We start from the raw sequence: 17,210 nt of genomic DNA, 5'->3' as shown, positions 1-17,210 counted from the left end.
TGGCGTGACTCTGACACGGTGGCGTGACTCTGACACGGTGGCGTGACTCTGACACGGTGGCGTGACTCTGACACGGTGGCGTGACTCAGACACGGTGGCGTGACTCAGACACGGTGGCGTGACTCAGACACGGTGGCGTGACTCAGACACGGTGGCGTGACTCAGACAGGGTGGCGTGACTCAGACACGGTGGCGTGACTCAGACAGGGTGGCGTGACTCAGACACGGTGGCGTGACTCTGACAGGGTGGCGTGACTCAGACACGGTGGCGTGACTCAGACAGGGTGGCGTGACTCTGACACGGTGGCGTGACTCTGACACGGTGGAGTGACTCAGACACGGTGGCGTGACTCAGACACGGTGGAGTGACTCAGACACGGTGGCGTGACTCAGACACGGTGGCGTGACTCAGACAGGGTGGCGTGACTCAGACAGGGTGGCGTGACTCTGACACGGTGGCGTGACTCAGACACGGTGGCGTGACTCAGAAACGGTGGCGTGACTCAGACACGGTGGCGTGATTGCAGAAACAGAAGAGTCATTATCTGTTCTTTTGAGATTCGATGTTGAGTCTTTGCCCGACAAAGTGATGTTAGGATATATAAGTTATCCTGTTATCCCGAGCTTTTGTGCCGAATACATTACGTTGTTACAGGTGTCCAGCTGATGGGCAGGTGGCAGCAGTGTGCAGAAGGGCATGAGACAAAGGAATGTGTACCATTGGGAAAAGTAGTGGTGTGTGTTAATTGTAGGGGTGCCCATGGGGCTGGGGATCAGAAATGTCCCGTGTGTGAGAGAGGGAGGAAGAGGAGGTCTAAGAGAGAGAGGGAGGAAGAGGAGGTATTGGGGAAAGTAGTGGTCTGTGTTAATAGTCGGGGTGCCCATGGGGGCCGGGGATCATGTCCCGTGTGAGAGAGGCCAGGTTGAGGTTTCCAGGGTTAGAGTAATGCAGAAGTTGTCATATGCTGAGGCAGTGACAACAGTAGAGGAAGATGGGTCAAAGGAGGAGGGATCCTGAGAGGACTGGTGTGACTAGTAGATCTGTACCAGTACAGAGGGAGGGATCCTGAGAGGAGTGGTGTGACTAGTAGATCTGCACCAGTACAGAGGGAGGGATCCTGAGAGGAGTGGTGTGACTAGTAGATCTGTACCAGTACAGAGGGAGGGATCCTGAGAGGAGTGGTGTGACTAGTAGATCTGCACCAGTACAGAGGGAGGGATCCTGAGAGGAGTGGTGTGACTAGTAGATCTATACCAGTACAGAGGGAGGGATCCTGAGAGGAGTGGTGTGACTAGTAGATCTGTACCAGTACAGAGGGAGGGATCCTGAGAGGAGGGGTGTAGTAGATCTGTACCAGTACAGAGGGAGGGATCCTGAGAGGAGGGGTGTAGTAGATCTGTACCAGTACAGAGGGAGGGATCCTGAGAGGAGTGGTGTGACTAGTAGATCTGTACCAGTACAGAGGGAGGGATCCTGAGAGGAGTGGTGTGACTAGTAGATCTGTACCAGTACAGAGGGAGGGATCCTGAGTGGAGTGGTGTGACTAGTAGATCTGTACCAGTACAGAGGGAGGGATCCTGAGAGGAGGGGTGTAGTAGATCTGTACCAGAACAGAGGGAGGGATCCTGAGAGGAGGGGTGTAGTAGATCTGTACCAGAACAGAGGGAGGGATCCTGAGAGGAGGGGTGTAGTAGATCTGTACCAGAACAGAGGGAGGGATCCTGAGAGGAGGGGTGTGACTAGTAGATCTGTACCAGAACAGAGGGAGGGATCCTGAGAGGAGGGGTGTGACTTGTAGATCTGCACCAGTACAGAGGGAGGGATCCTGAGAGGAGGGGTGTAGTAGATCTGTACCAGAACAGAGGGAGGGATCCTGAGAGGAGGGGTGTGACTAGTAGATCTGTACCAGAACAGAGGGAGGGATCCTGAGAGGAGGGGTGTAGTAGATCTGTACCAGTACAGAGGGAGGGATCCTGAGAGGAGTGGTGTGACTAGTAGATCTGTACCAGTACAGAGGGAGGGATCCTGAGAGGACTGGTATGACTAGTAGATCTGTACCAGAACAGAGGGAGGGATCCTGAGAGGAGGGGTGTAGTAGATCTGTACCAGAACAGAGGGAGGGATCCTGAGAGGAGTGGTGTGACAAGTAGATCTGTACCAGAACAGAGGGAGGGATCCTGAGAGGAGGGGTGTAGTAGATCTGTACCAGTACAGAGGGAGGGATCCTGAGAGGAGGGGTGTAGTAGATCTGTACCAGTACAGAGGGAGGGATCCTGAGAGGAGTGGTGTGACTAGTAGATCTGTACCAGTACAGAGGGAGGGATCCTGAGAGGAGTGGTGTGACTAGTAGATCTGTACCAGTACAGAGGGAGGGATCCTGAGTGGAGTGGTGTGACTAGTAGATCTGTACCAGTACAGAGGGAGGGATCCTGAGAGGAGGGGTGTAGTAGATCTGTACCAGAACAGAGGGAGGGATCCTGAGAGGAGGGGTGTAGTAGATCTGTACCAGAACAGAGGGAGGGATCCTGAGAGGAGGGGTGTAGTAGATCTGTACCAGAACAGAGGGAGGGATCCTGAGAGGAGGGGTGTGACTAGTAGATCTGTACCAGAACAGAGGGAGGGATCCTGAGAGGAGGGGTGTGACTTGTAGATCTGCACCAGTACAGAGGGAGGGATCCTGAGAGGAGGGGTGTAGTAGATCTGTACCAGAACAGAGGGAGGGATCCTGAGAGGAGGGGTGTGACTAGTAGATCTGTACCAGAACAGAGGGAGGGATCCTGAGAGGAGGGGTGTAGTAGATCTGTACCAGTACAGAGGGAGGGATCCTGAGAGGAGTGGTGTGACTAGTAGATCTGTACCAGTACAGAGGGAGGGATCCTGAGAGGAGTGGTGTGACTAGTAGATCTGTACCAGAACAGAGGGAGGGATCCTGAGAGGAGGGGTGTAGTAGATCTGTACCAGTACAGAGGGAGGGATCCTGAGAGGAGTGGTGTGACTAGTAGATCTGTACCAGAACAGAGGGAGGGATCCTGAGAGGAGGGGTGTAGTAGATCTGTACCAGTACAGAGGGAGGGATCCTGAGAGGAGGGGTGTGACTAGTAGATCTGTACCAGTACAGAGGGAGGGATCCTGAGAGGAGTGGTGTGACTAGTAGATCTGTACCAGTACAGAGGGAGGGATCCTGAGAGGAGTGGTGTGACTAGTAGATCTGTACCAGAATATAGGGAGGGATCCTGAGAGGAGGAGTGTGACTAGTAGATCTGTACCAGAACAGAGGGAGGGATCCTGAGAGGAGGGGTGTAGTAGATCTGTACCAGTACAGAGGGAGGGATCCTGAGAGGAGGGGTGTGACTAGTAGATCTGTACAAGTACAGAGGGAGGGATCCTGAGAGGACTGGTGTGACTAGTAGATCTGTACCAGTACAGAGGGAGGGATCCTGAGAGGAGGGGTGTAGTAGATCTGTACCAGTACAGAGGGAGGGATCCTGAGAGGAGGGGTGTAGTAGATCTGTACCAGTACAGAGGGAGGGATCCTGAGAGGAGTGGTGTGACTAGTAGATCTGTACCAGAACAGAGGGAGGGATCCTGAGAGGAGGGGTGTAGTAGATCTGTACCAGAACAGAGGGAGGGATCCTGAGAGGAGGGGTGTAGTAGATCTGTACCAGAACAGAGGGAGGGATCCTGAGAGGAGGGGTGTGACTAGTAGATCTGTACCAGTACAGAGGGAGGGATCCTGAGAGGAGTGGTATGACTAGTAGATCTGTACCAGAACAGAGGGAGGGATCCTGAGAGGAGGGGTGTAGTAGATCTGTACCAGTACAGAGGGAGGGATCCTGAGAGGAGTGGTATGACTAGTAGATCTGTACCAGAACAGAGGGAGGGATCCTGAGAGGAGGGGTGTGACTAGTAGATCTGTACCAGTACAGAGGGAGGGATCCTGAGAGGAGGGGTGTGACTAGTAGATCTGTACCAGTACAGAGGGAGGGATCCTGAGAGGAGGGGTGTAGTAGATCTGTACCAGAACAGAGGGAGGGATCCTGAGAGGAGGGGTGTAGTAGATCTGTACCAGTACAGAGGGAGGGATCCTGAGAGGAGGGGTGTAGTAGATCTGTACCAGAACAGAGGGAGGGATCCTGAGAGGAGGGGTGTAGTAGATCTGTACCAGTACAGAGGGAGGGATCCTGAGAGGAGTGGTGTAGTAGATATGTACCAGAACAGAGGGAGGGATCATGAGAGGTTGGGGTGTGACTATTAGATCTGTACCAGTACAGAGGGAGGGATCCTGAGAGGAGTGGTGTGACTAGTAGATCTGTACCAGTACAGAGGGAGGGATCCTGAGAGGAATTGGTGTGACTAGTAGATCTGTACCAGTACAGAGGGAGGGATCCTGAGAGGAGGGGTGTGACTAGTAGATCTGTACCAGTACAGAGGGAGGGATCCTGAGAGGAGGGGTGTAGTAGATCTGTACCAGAACAGGGGGAGGGATCCTGAGAGGAGTGGTGTGACTAGTAGATCTGTACCAGAACAGAGGGAGGGATCCTGAGAGGAGGGGTGTAGTAGATCTGTACCAGTACAGAGGGAGGGATCCTGAGAGGAGGGGTGTGACTAGTAGATCTGTACCAGAACAGAGGGAGGGATCCTGAGAGGAGTGGTGTAGTAGATCTGTACCAGAACAGAGGGAGGGATCCTGAGAGGACTGGTGTAGTAGATCTGTACCAGTATAGAGGGAGGGATCCTGAGAGGAGGGGTGTGACTAGTAGATCTGTACCAGTACAGAGGGAGGGATCCTGAGAGGACTGGTGTAGTAGATCTGTACCAGAACAGAGGGAGGGATCCTGAGAGGAGTGGTGTGACTAGTAGATCTGTACCATTACAGAGGGAGGGATCCTGAGAGGACTGGTGTAGTAGATCTGTACCAGTATAGAGGGAGGGATCCTGAGAGGAGGGGTGTGACTAGTAGATCTGTACCAGTACAGAGGGAGGGATCCTGAGAGGAGTGGTGTGACTAGTAGATCTGTACCAGTACAGAGGGAGGGATCCTGAGAGGACTGGTGTAGTAGTAGATCTGTACCAGAACAGGGGGAGGGATCCTGAGAGGAGGGGTGTAGTAGATCTGTACCAGTACAGAGGGAGGGATCCTGAGAGGAGGGGTGTGACTAGTAGATCTGTACCAGAACAGAGGGAGGGATCCTGAGAGGAGGGGTGTAGTAGATCTGTACCAGAACAGAGGGAGGGATCCTGAGAGGAGGGGTGTGACTAGTAGATCTGTACCAGAACAGAGGGAGGGATCCTGAGAGGAGTGGTGTAGTAGATCTGTACCAGTACAGAGGGAGGGATCCTGAGAGGAGGGGTGTAGTAGATCTGTACCAGTACAGAGGGAGGGATCCTGAGAGGAGGGGTGTGACTAGTAGATCTGTACCAGTATAGAGGATAAACCAACAAGTGATATATGCTTCAGTAAGATTAGATTTTTACATTTTACATTTAAGTCATTTAGCAGACAGCGACTTACAAATTGGTGCATTCACCTTATGATATCCAGTGGAACAACCACTTTACAATAGTGCATCTAAATCGTTTAAGGTGGGGGGGGGGGGGGTAGAAGGATTACTTTATCCTGTCCTAGGTTTAAATAGTATGGTATTTTATTAATACTTGTTGTGAGTGTAGTTTTAAGATGGTAGGGTATTTGCTGTATTCTTTGTTGTTGTTGATTTTTGATTATAAAAATAAAAATATATATATTAAGCAAAGTATTAGGGAGTTATGCTCCAGCAGGTGGCAGTAATGCAACATTTATTGGATGCCAACCCGCCGTTAAACCTCATCGTCGAAGAAGAAGAAGAGAAGAAGCGAAGAAGAAGAAGGAAAAATAAGAAGAAATGTTCCAGCCAATGAAAATGGGAGAAAGTGGTCGCTTCCAGCCAATGAGAAGTTAGCCCGGAACTCTCCTAACGCCTCACATATTACAGCAGCAAGCATGGTGAAGTCCGGAACACCAGGTGGAAAGATCAACAGACCCAAAACAGTAAGTTACACATATAAACTAACTTTAGTTTGATATTTACACCAGTACGACATGTAGAAAGGTTACTTCATCATAAACTAGAACCCCGAAAGACAGCTCGTATAATGCAGAAGGTAAAATGACACCAAGAAAGTCGTGTTAGCAAAACGGCTAACTAGCTAAGCTGCAGTTAGATCACATGGCATTATTTCGTTCTGACACGTTTCAATGTAAACTAGCTACAAAGTTGTTATTTCTAGTATCTACCAGTATGTTACAATGTTTGTTAGTTTTATCAACACTGCACCAACAATGTAACATTTAATTAAGATGTGCATCAAGACTGTCTACGTTATGTGTTCCTAGCTAGCTAAACCCCCCCAGAAAGCCTTGCTGCCTCGTCATGTTGTGACGTGTGTATGTTCATTAGGAGCTGGGCAAGAAGCTCTTTAAGCGGCGGAGGAATCTGACCCGTGAGAAGAGGAAACGACACATCAAGGTGGGAGCTGTGGTGGACGAAGGACTCACCACCATCCACCATCTCAGGAAGAGAAAGTAGGTTCCTTTTTCCATACTGTTTGTACTTCATACTGTAAGCCAGTGGTTGATAAACCAGCGGTACTCCTAGGGGATACCTGAAGACTCATGAGACCGGGCAGAGCCACATGTACTTGGTGGTACAGTCATATATATATATATATATATATATATATAATATAACAGTGGTATATTTATGGGTAGATTAACCAACAAAGATGGAGAACAACAAGTATGAGCAAACTGCCTAACCAATGGGCCTGTATTCTGAGTGTGGATGTCCAGGATCCTGACCAGGTGTAGTGTTGTGGCTGTCCAGGATCCTGACCAGGTGTAGTGGTTGTCCAGGATAATGACCAGGTGAAGTGTTGTGGTTGTCCAGGATCCTGACCAGGTGTAGTGTTATGGTTGTCTAGGATACTAACCAGGTGTAGTGTTGTGGTTGTCCAGGATACTGACCAGGTGAAGTGTTATGGTTGTCCAGGATCCTGACCAGGTGTAGTGTTGTGGTTGTCTAGGATCCTGACCAGGTGTAGTGTTATGGTTGTCCAGGATCCTGACCAGGTGTAGTGTTGTGGTTGTCCAGGATACTGACCAGGTGAAGTGTTATGGTTGTCCAGGATCCTGACCAGGTGTAGTGTTATGGTTGTCCAGGATCCTGACCAGGTGTAGTGTTGTGGTTGTCTAGGATACTGACCAGGTGAAGTGTTATGGTTGTCTAGGATACTGACCAGGTGTAGTGTTGTGGTTGTCCAGGATCCTGACCAGTGTTGTGGTTGTCCAGGATCCTGACCAGGTGAAGTGTTATGGTTGTCCAGGATCCTGACCAGGTGAAGCGTTATGGTTGTCTAGGATACTGACCAGGTGAAGTGTTATGGTTCTCCAGGATCCTGACCAGGTGTAGTGTTATGGTTGTCCAGGATCCTGACCAGGTGTTGTGGTTGTCCAGGATCCTGACCAGGTGTAGTGTTGTGGTTGTCCAGGATCCTGACCAGGTGAAGTGTTGTGGTTGTCCAGGATACTGACCAGGTGATGTGTTGTGGTTGTCCAGGATCCTGACCAGGTGAAGTGTTATGGTTGTCCAGGATCCTGACCAGGTGAAGTGTTATGGTTGTCCAGGATACTGACCAGGTGTTATGGTTGTCCAGGATCCTGACCAGGTGAAGTGTTATGGTTGTCCAGGATCCTGACCAGGTGTTATGGTTGTCCAGGATCCTGACCAGGTGAAGTGTTGTGGTTGTCCAGGATCCTGACCAGGTGATGTGTTATGGTTGTCCAGGATCCTGACCAGGTGTAGTGTTGTGGTTGTCCAGGATCCTGACCAGGTGAAGTGTTGTGGTTGTCCAGGATCCTGACCAGGTGAAGTGTTATGGTTGTCCAGGATCCTGACCAGGTGAAGTGTTGTGGTTGTCCAGGATCCTGACCAGGTGAAGTGTTATGGTTGTCCAGGATCCTGACCAGGTGAAGTGTTATGGTTGTCCAGGATACTGACCAGGTGTTATGGTTGTCCAGGATCCTGACCAGGTGAAGTGTTATGGTTGTCCAGGATACTGACCAGGTGTTATGGTTGTCCAGGATCCTGACCAGGTGAAGTGTTATGGTTGTCCAGGATACTGACCAGGTGTTATGGTTGTCCAGGATCCTGACCAGGTGAAGTGTTGTGGTTGTCCAGGATACTGACCAGGTGTTATGGTTGTCCAGGATCCTGACCAGGTGAAGTGTTATGGCTGTCCAGGATCCTGACCAGGTGAAGTGTTGTGGTTGTCCTGGATCCTGACCAGGTGTAGTGTTATGGTTGTCCAGGATCCTGACCAGGTGAAATGTTGTGGTTGTCCAGGATCCTGACCAGGTGAAGTGTTATGGTTGTCCAGGATCCTGACCAGGTGATGTGTTGTGCTTGTCCAGGATCCTGACCAGGTGAAGTGTTATGGTTGTCCAGGATCCTGACCAGGTGATGTGTTGTGCTTGTCCAGGATCCTGACCAGGTGAAGTGTTATGGTTGTCCAGGATCCTGACCAGGTGATGTGTTGTGCTTGTCCAGGATCCTGACCAGGTGAAGTGTTGTGGTTGTCCAGCATCCTGACCAGGTGATGTGTTATGGTTGTCCAGGATCCTGACCAGGTGAAGTGTTGTGGTTGTCCAGGATCCTGACCAGGTGAAGTGTTATGGTTGTCCAGGATCCCGACCAGGTGAAGTGTTATGGTTGTCCAGGATACTGACCAGGTGTAGTGTTGTGGTTGTCCAGGATCCCGACCAGGTGAAGTGTTGTGGTTGTCCAGGATCCTGACCAGGTGTAGTGTTGTGGTTGTCCAGGATCCTGACCAGGTGATGTGTTATGGTTGTCCAGGATCCTGTCCAGGATCCTGACCAGGTGTTATGGTTGTCCAGGATCCTGACCAGGTGAAGTGTTGTGGTTGTCCAGGATCCTGACCAGGTGATGTGTTATGGTTGTCCAGGATCCTGACCAGGTGTAGTGTTGTGGTTGTCCAGGATCCTGACCAGGTGAAGTGTTATGGCTGTCCAGGATCCTGACCAGGTGAAGTGTTATGGTTGTCCAGGATACTGACCAGGTGTTATGGTTGTCCAGGATCCTGACCAGGTGAAGTGTTATGGTTGTCCAGGATACTGACCAGGTGTTATGGTTGTCCAGGATCCTGACCAGGTGAAGTGTTATGGTTGTCCAGGATACTGACCAGGTGTTATGGTTGTCCAGGATCCTGACCAGGTGAAGTGTTATGGTTGTCCAGGATACTGACCAGGTGTTATGGTTGTCCAGGATCCTGACCAGGTGAAGTGTTGTGGTTGTCCAGGATACTGACCAGGTGTTATGGTTGTCCAGGATCCTGACCAGGTGAAGTGTTATGGCTGTCCAGGATCCTGACCAGGTGAAGTGTTGTGGTTGTCCAGGATCCTGACCAGGTGTAGTGTTGTGGTTGTCCAGGATCCTGACCAGGTGAAGTGTTATGGTTGTCCAGGATCCTGACCAGGTGTAGTGTTGTGGTTGTCCAGGATCCCGACCAGGTGATGTGTTGTGGTTGTCCAGGATCCTGACCAGGTGAAATGTTGTGGTTGTCCAGGATCCTGACCAGGTGAAGTGTTATGGTTGTCCAGGATCCTGACCAGGTGATGTGTTGTGCTTGTCCAGGATCCTGACCAGGTGAAGTGTTGTGGTTGTCCAGCATCCTGACCAGGTGATGTGTTATGGTTGTCCAGGATCCTGACCAGGTGAAGTGTTGTGGTTGTCCAGGATCCCGACCAGGTGAAGTGTTATGGTTGTCCAGGATACTGACCAGGTGTAGTGTTGTGGTTGTCCAGGATCCCGACCAGGTGATGTGTTATGGTTGTCCAGGATACTGACCAGGTGTTATGGTTGTCCAGGATCCTGACCAGGTGAAGTGTTATGGTTGTCCAGGATCCTGACCAGGTGTTATGGTTGTCCAGGATCCTGACCAGGTGAAGTGTTGTGGTTGTCCAGGATCCTGACCAGGTGATGTGTTATGGTTGTCCAGGATCCTGACCAGGTGTAGTGTTGTGGTTGTCCAGGATCCTGACCAGGTGAAGTGTTGTGGTTGTCCAGGATCCTGACCAGGTGATGTGTTGTGGTTGTCCAGGATCCTGACCAGGTGTTATGGTTGTCCAGGATCCTGACCAGGTGAAGTGTTGTGGTTGTCCAGGATACTGACCAGGTGTTATGGTTGTCCAGGATCCTGACCAGGTGTAGTGTTATGGCTGTCCAGGATCCTGACCAGGTGAAGTGTTATGGTTGTCCAGGATCCTGACCAGGTGTAGTGTTGTGGTTGTCCAGGATCCTGACCAGGTGAAGTGTTATGGTTGTCCAGGATCCTGACCAGGTGTAGTGTTGTGGTTGTCCAGGATCCCGACCAGGTGATGTGTTGTGGTTGTCCAGGATCCTGACCAGGTGAAATGTTGTGGTTGTCCAGGATCCTGACCAGGTGAAGTGTTATGGTTGTCCAGGATCCTGACCAGGTGATGTGTTGTGCTTGTCCAGGATCCTGACCAGGTGAAGTGTTGTGGTTGTCCAGCATCCTGACCAGGTGATGTGTTATGGTTGTCCAGGATCCTGACCAGGTGAAGTGTTGTGGTTGTCCAGGATCCTGACCAGGTGAAGTGTTATGGTTGTCCAGGATCCCGGCCAGGTGAAGTGTTATGGTTGTCCAGGATACTGACCAGGTGTAGTGTTGTGGTTGTCCAGGATCCCGACCAGGTGAAGTGTTGTGGTTGTCCAGGATCCTGACCAGGTGTAGTGTTGTGGTTGTCCAGGATCCTGACCAGGTGATGTGTTATGGTTGTCCAGGATCCTGACCAGGTGAAGTGTTATGGATGTCCAGGATCCTGACCAGGTGAAGTGTTATGGTTGTCCAGGATACTGACCAGGTGAAGTGTTATGGTTGTCCAGGATCCTGACCAGGTGAAGTGTTATGGTTGTCCAGGATCTTGACCAGGTGAAGTGTTGTGGTTGTCCAGGATCCTGACCAGGTGAAGTGTTGTGGTTGTCCAGGATCCTGACCAGGTGATGTGTTATGGTTGTCCAGGATCCTGACCAGGTGAAGTGTTATGGTTGTCCAGGATCCTGACCAGGTGAAGTGTTATGGATGTCCAGGATCCTGACCAGGTGAAGTGTTATGGTTGTCCAGGATCCTGACCAGGTGTAGTGTTATGGTTGTCCAGGATCCTGACCAGGTGTAGTGTTATGGTTGTCCAGGATCCTGACCAGGTGTAGTGTTATGGTTGTCCAGGATCCTGACCAGGTGAAGTGTTATGGTTGTCCAGGATCCTGACCAGGTGATGTGTTGTGGTTGTCCAGGATCCTGACCAGGTGTTATGGTTGTCCAGGATCCTGACCAGGTGAAGTGTTGTGGTTGTCCAGGATCCTGACCAGGTGATGTGTTATGGTTGTCCAGGATCCTGACCAGGTGAAGTGTTGTGGTTGTCCAGGATCCTGACCAGGTGATGTGTTATGGTTGTCCAGGATCCTGACCAGGTGAAGTGTTGTGGTTGTCCAGGATCCTGACCAGGTGAAGTGTTGTGGTTGTCCAGGATCCTGACCAGGTGAAGTGTTATGGTTGTCCAGGATCCTGACCAGGTGAAGTGTTGTGGTTGTCCAGGATCCTGACCAGGTGAAGTGTTGTGGATGTCCAGGATCCTGACCAGGTGTTATGGCTGTCCAGGATCCTGACCAGGTGAAGTGTTATGGTTGTCCAGGATACTGACCAGGTGTAGTGTTGTGGTTGTCCAGGATCCCGACCAGGTGAAGTGTTGTGGTTGTCCAGGATCCTGACCAGGTGTAGTGTTGTGGTTGTCCAGGATCCCGACCAGGTGAAGTGTTGTGGTTGTCCAGGATCCTGACCAGGTGTAGTGTTGTGGTTGTCCAGGATCCTGACCAGGTGATGTGTTATGGTTGTCCAGGATCCTGACCAGGTGAAGTGTTATGGATGTCCAGGATCCTGACCAGGTGAAGTGTTATGGTTGTCCAGGATACTGACCAGGTGAAGTGTTATGGTTGTCCAGGATCCTGACCAGGTGAAGTGTTATGGTTGTCCAGGATCTTGACCAGGTGAAGTGTTGTGGTTGTCCAGGATCCTGACCAGGTGAAGTGTTGTGGTTGTCCAGGATCCTGACCAGGTGATGTGTTATGGTTGTCCAGGATCCTGACCAGGTGAAGTGTTATGGTTGTCCAGGATCCTGACCAGGTGAAGTGTTATGGATGTCCAGGATCCTGACCAGGTGAAGTGTTATGGTTGTCCAGGATCCTGACCAGGTGTAGTGTTATGGTTGTCCAGGATCCTGACCAGGTGTAGTGTTATGGTTGTCCAGGATCCTGACCAGGTGTAGTGTTATGGTTGTCCAGGATCCTGACCAGGTGAAGTGTTATGGTTGTCCAGGATCCTGACCAGGTGATGTGTTGTGGTTGTCCAGGATCCTGACCAGGTGTTATGGTTGTCCAGGATCCTGACCAGGTGAAGTGTTGTGGTTGTCCAGGATCCTGACCAGGTGATGTGTTATGGTTGTCCAGGATCCTGACCAGGTGAAGTGTTGTGGTTGTCCAGGATCCTGACCAGGTGATGTGTTATGGTTGTCCAGGATCCTGACCAGGTGAAGTGTTGTGGTTGTCCAGGATCCTGACCAGGTGAAGTGTTGTGGTTGTCCAGGATCCTGACCAGGTGAAGTGTTATGGTTGTCCAGGATCCTGACCAGGTGAAGTGTTGTGGTTGTCCAGGATCCTGACCAGGTGAAGTGTTGTGGATGTCCAGGATCCTGACCAGGTGTTATGGCTGTCCAGGATCCTGACCAGGTGAAGTGTTATGGTTGTCCAGGATCCTGACCAGGTGAAGTGTTGTGGTTGTCCAGGATCCTGACCAGGTGATGTGTTATGGTTGTCCAGGATCCTGACCAGGTGAAGTGTTGTGGTTGTCCAGGATACTGACCAGGTGAAGTGTTATGGTTGTCCAGGATCCTGACCAGGTGAAGTGTTATGGTTGTCCAGGATCCTGACCAGGTGAAGTGTTGTGGTTGTCCAGGATCCTGACCAGGTGTAGTGTTATGGTTGTCCAGGATCCTGACCTGGTGAAGTGTTGTGGTTGTCCAGGATCCTGACCAGGTGAAGTGTTATGGTTGTCCAGGATCCTGACCTGGTGAAGTGTTGTGGTTGTCCAGGATCCTGACCAGGTGAAGTGTTATGGTTGTCCAGGATCCTGACCTGGTGAAGTGTTGTGGTTGTCCAGGATCCTGACCAGGTGATGTGTTGTAGTCTGAAAGTGTTGGTGTTTGTCGTCCCTGCTCAGCTCCAGTCCCAGAGCCAACATCACTCTGTCTGGGAAGAAGAAACGCAAGCTGCTCAAACAGCTGCATCACATGAAAGCAGAGAAGGCCGCTATGGAAGGTAAGAAGTGAATGACTATACATTTTTTTTAACTGTGTTGTTGAATCATAGTTGTTCTCGTATTGATCATGTGTTCTCCACTTCAGAAAGAATCAACTCTCTACCTGTCAATCACTATGTAGAGGAGATGACTTTAGTCACCTCTCACTATGTAGAGGAGATGACTTTAGTCACCTCTCGCTATGTGGAGGAGATGACTTTAGTCACCTCTCACTATGTAGAGGAGATGACTTTAGTCACCTCTCGCTATGTAGAGGAGATGACTTTAGTCACCTCTCGCCATGTAGAGGAGATGACTTTAGTCACCTCTCGCTATGTAGAGGAGATGACTTTAGTCACCTCTCGCTATGTAGAGGAGATGACTTTAGTCACCTCTCGCTGTGTGGAGGAGATGACTTTAGTCACCTCTCACTATGTAGAGGAGATGACTTTAGTCACCTCTCACTATGTAGAGGAGATGACTTTAGTCACCTCTCACTATGTAGAGGAGATGACTTTAGTCACCTCTCACTATGTAGAGGAGATGACTTTAGTCACCTCTCGCTATGTAGAGGAGAGGACTTTAGTCACCTCTCGCTGTGTGGAGGAGATGACTTTAGTCACCTCTCGCTGTGTGGAGGAGATGACTTTAGTCACCTCTCGCTATGTAGAGGAGATGACTTTAGTCACCTCTCGCTGTGTGGAGGAGATGACTTTAGTCACCTCTCGCTGTGTAGAGGAGATGACTTTAGTCACCTCTCGCTGTGTAGAGGAGATGACATTAGGCACCTCTCGCTATGTAGAGGAGATGACTTTAGTCACCTCTCGCTATGTAGAGGAGATGACTTTAGTCACCTCTCGCTATGTAGAGGAGATGACTTTAGTCACCTCTCGCCATGTAGAGGAGAGGACTTTAGTCACCTCTCGCCATGTAGAGGAGAGGACTTTAGTCACCTCTCGCTATGTAGAGGAGATGACTTTAATCACCTCTCGCTATGTAGAGGAGCTGACTTTAGTCACCTCTCGCCATATAGAGGAGATGACTTTAGTCACCTCTCGCTATGTAGAGGAGATGACTTTAGTCACCTCTCGCTATGTGGAGGAGATGACTTTAGTCACCTCTCGCTATGTAGAGGAGCTGACTTTAGTCACCTCTCGCTATGTAGAGGAGCTGACTTTAGTCACCTCTCGCCATGTAGAGGAGATGACTTTAGTCACCTCTCGCCATGTAGAGGAGATGACTTTAGTCACCTCTCGCTATGTGGAGGAGATGACTTTAGTCACCTCTCGCTATGTAGAGGAGATGACTTTAGTCACCTCTCGCTATGTAGAGGAGCTGACTTTAGTCACCTCTCGCTATGTAGAGGAGCTGACTTTAGTCACCTCTCGCTATGTAGAGGAGATGACTTTAGTCACCTCTCGCTATGTAGAGGAGATGACTTTAGTCACCTCTCGCTATGTAGAGGAGATGACTTTAGTCACCTCTCGCTATGTAGAGGAGATGACTTTAGTCGCCTCTCGCTATGTGGAGGAGATGACTTTAGTCACCTCTCGCTATGTGGAGGAGATGACTTTAGTCACCTCTCGCTATGTAGAGGAGCTGACTTTAGTCACCTCTCGCCATGTAGAGGAGATGACTTTAGTCACCTCTCGCTATGTGGAGGAGATGACTTTAGTCGCCTCTCGCTATGTGGAGGAGATGACTTTGGTCACCTCTCGCTGTGGAGGAGATGACTTTGGTCACCTCTCGCTGTGGAGGAGATGACTTTGGTCACCTCTCGCTATGTGGAGGAGATGACTTTGGTCACCTCTCGCTGTGGAGGAGATGACTTTGGTCACCTCTCGCTGTGGAGGAGATGACTTTGGTCACCTCTCGCTATGTAGAGGAGATGACTTTAGTCGCCTCTCGCTATGTGGAGGAGATGACTTTGGTCGCCTCTCGCTATGTGGAGGAGATGACTTTGGTCACCTCTCGCTGTGGAGGTGACTTTGGTCTTTAATAGGTAGTTTATTAGGTACATCTGAGGTTTCTCTCTCTCTCTCCTTAGTTGAGGCAGCCCCAAAGAAGGCGAAGGGGGTGCCAGCCCCAAAGAAGGCGAAGGCGGTGCCAGCCCCAAAGAAGGCGAAGGCGGTGCCAGCCCCAAAGAAGATGGCAGCAGCCAGTGACAAGAAAGGGGGTGTGTCCGAGGGGGATGTGGACATGGCAGATATGGAATGAGAAGAGGAGGATGAGAGACTGTTCTGTTGGCCCCATATTCAGACTGGGGCCCCCGTATTCAGACCGGGGCCCCATATTCAGACCGGGGCCCCATATTCAGACCGGGGCCCCATATTCAGACTCGGTGCCCCATATTCAGACCGGGGGCCCCATATTCAGACCGGGGCCCCCGTATTCAGACCGGGCCCCCGTATTCAGACCGGGGCCCCATATTCAGACCGGGGCCCCATATTCAGACTCGGTGCCCCATATTTAGACTGGGGGCCCCATATTCAGACTGGGGGCCCCATATTCAGACTGGGGGCCCCATATTCAGACTGGGGGCCCCATATTCAGACTGGGGGCCCCATATTCAGACTGGGGGCCCCATATTCAGACTGGGGGCCCCATATTCAGACTGGGGGCCCCATATTCAGAAAGCCACTCAGATTAGGAGGCTGATCCTGGATCAGTTTTAGCTTTTTAGACCTAATGAATATGGTTATATGGACGGTGGAGGCCTGATCCTGAGCCAGTCTCTTGTGTTTGTGTATCTGAATGTCGTCATTGTAAATACTAATTTGTTCTTAACTGACTTGCCAAGTTTAAATCAAATAAAAAAACTGACAGAATGTAGGATTGTGTTTTTCTCTGCCCACTACAAAGGAGGAATGAATGTGGAATCTGATCTGGAGTCAGTGGCCTTGTTGAAACACGGTGCAATCTGATCTGGAGTCAGTGGCCCTTGTTGAAACACGGTGGAATCTGATCTGGAGTCAGTGGCCCTTGTTGAAACACGGTGGAATCTGATCTGGAGTCAGTGGCCTTGTTGAAACTCGGTGGAATCTGATCTGGAGTCAGTGGCCTTGTTGAAACACGGTGGGATCTGATCTGGAGTCAGTGGCCCTTGTTGAAACACGGTGGAATCTGATCTGGAGTCAGTGGCCCTTGTTGAAACACGGTGGAATCTGATCTGGAGTCAGTGGCCCTTGTTGAAACACGGTGGAATCTGATCTGGAGTCAGTGGCCCTTGTTGAAACACGGTGGGATCTGATCTGGAGTCAGTGGCCCTTGTTGAAACACGGTGGAATCTGATCTGGAGTCAGTGGCCCTTGTTGAAACACGGTGGAATCTGATCTGGAGTCAGTGGCCTTGTTGAAACACGGTGGAATCTGATCTGGAGTCAGTGGCCCTTGTTGAAACACGGTGGAAGTTATTGGTTGCTTCCCAAATAGTTCCCTAAGACCCGTCAGACTCTTGTCAAAAGTAGTGAATTGTTTTGGGGATGGATACCATGTGGGATCGAACCCAATGACGACAGTCTCCTTTCATACCTGTAGGTAAACCAAGGTGACCCGTTCATACCTGTAGGTAAACCAAGGTGACCTGTTCATACCTGTAGGTAAACCAAGGTGACCCGTTCATACCTGTAGGTAAACCAAGGTGACCTGTTCATACCTGTAGGTAAACCAAGGTGACCTGTTCATACCTGTAGGTAAACCAAGGTGACCCGTTCATACCTGTAGGTAAACCAAGGTGACCTGTTCATACCTGTAGGTAAAACAAGGTGACCTGTTCATACCTGTAG

The 17,210-nt window shown here is 50.5% G+C and overlaps 1 protein-coding gene across 1 annotated transcript; it reads left to right on the top strand.

The window, feature by feature from the left end:
• The first annotated feature begins 5,921 nt into the window (after window positions 1-5,921).
• On the top strand, window positions 5,922-16,254 carry LOC129845723 (uncharacterized protein C11orf98 homolog). The gene is made up of 4 exons (XM_055913606.1): window positions 5,922-6,029; window positions 6,439-6,563; window positions 13,349-13,446; window positions 15,474-16,254. The coding sequence occupies exons 1-4, from the start codon at window positions 5,982-5,984 to the stop codon at window positions 15,641-15,643; spliced, it is 441 nt and encodes a 146-aa protein (XP_055769581.1). The 5' UTR covers window positions 5,922-5,981; the 3' UTR covers window positions 15,644-16,254.
• The last annotated feature ends 956 nt before the right edge of the window (window positions 16,255-17,210 follow it).

The sequence above is a fragment of the Salvelinus fontinalis genome, unplaced genomic scaffold (genome assembly GCF_029448725.1).
Source record: "Salvelinus fontinalis isolate EN_2023a unplaced genomic scaffold, ASM2944872v1 scaffold_0348, whole genome shotgun sequence".
Lineage (NCBI taxonomy): Eukaryota > Metazoa > Chordata > Actinopteri > Salmoniformes > Salmonidae > Salvelinus > Salvelinus fontinalis.
Note: the sequence above shows the minus strand (reverse complement) of the source record. Positions and strands in the feature narration are given on the sequence as shown.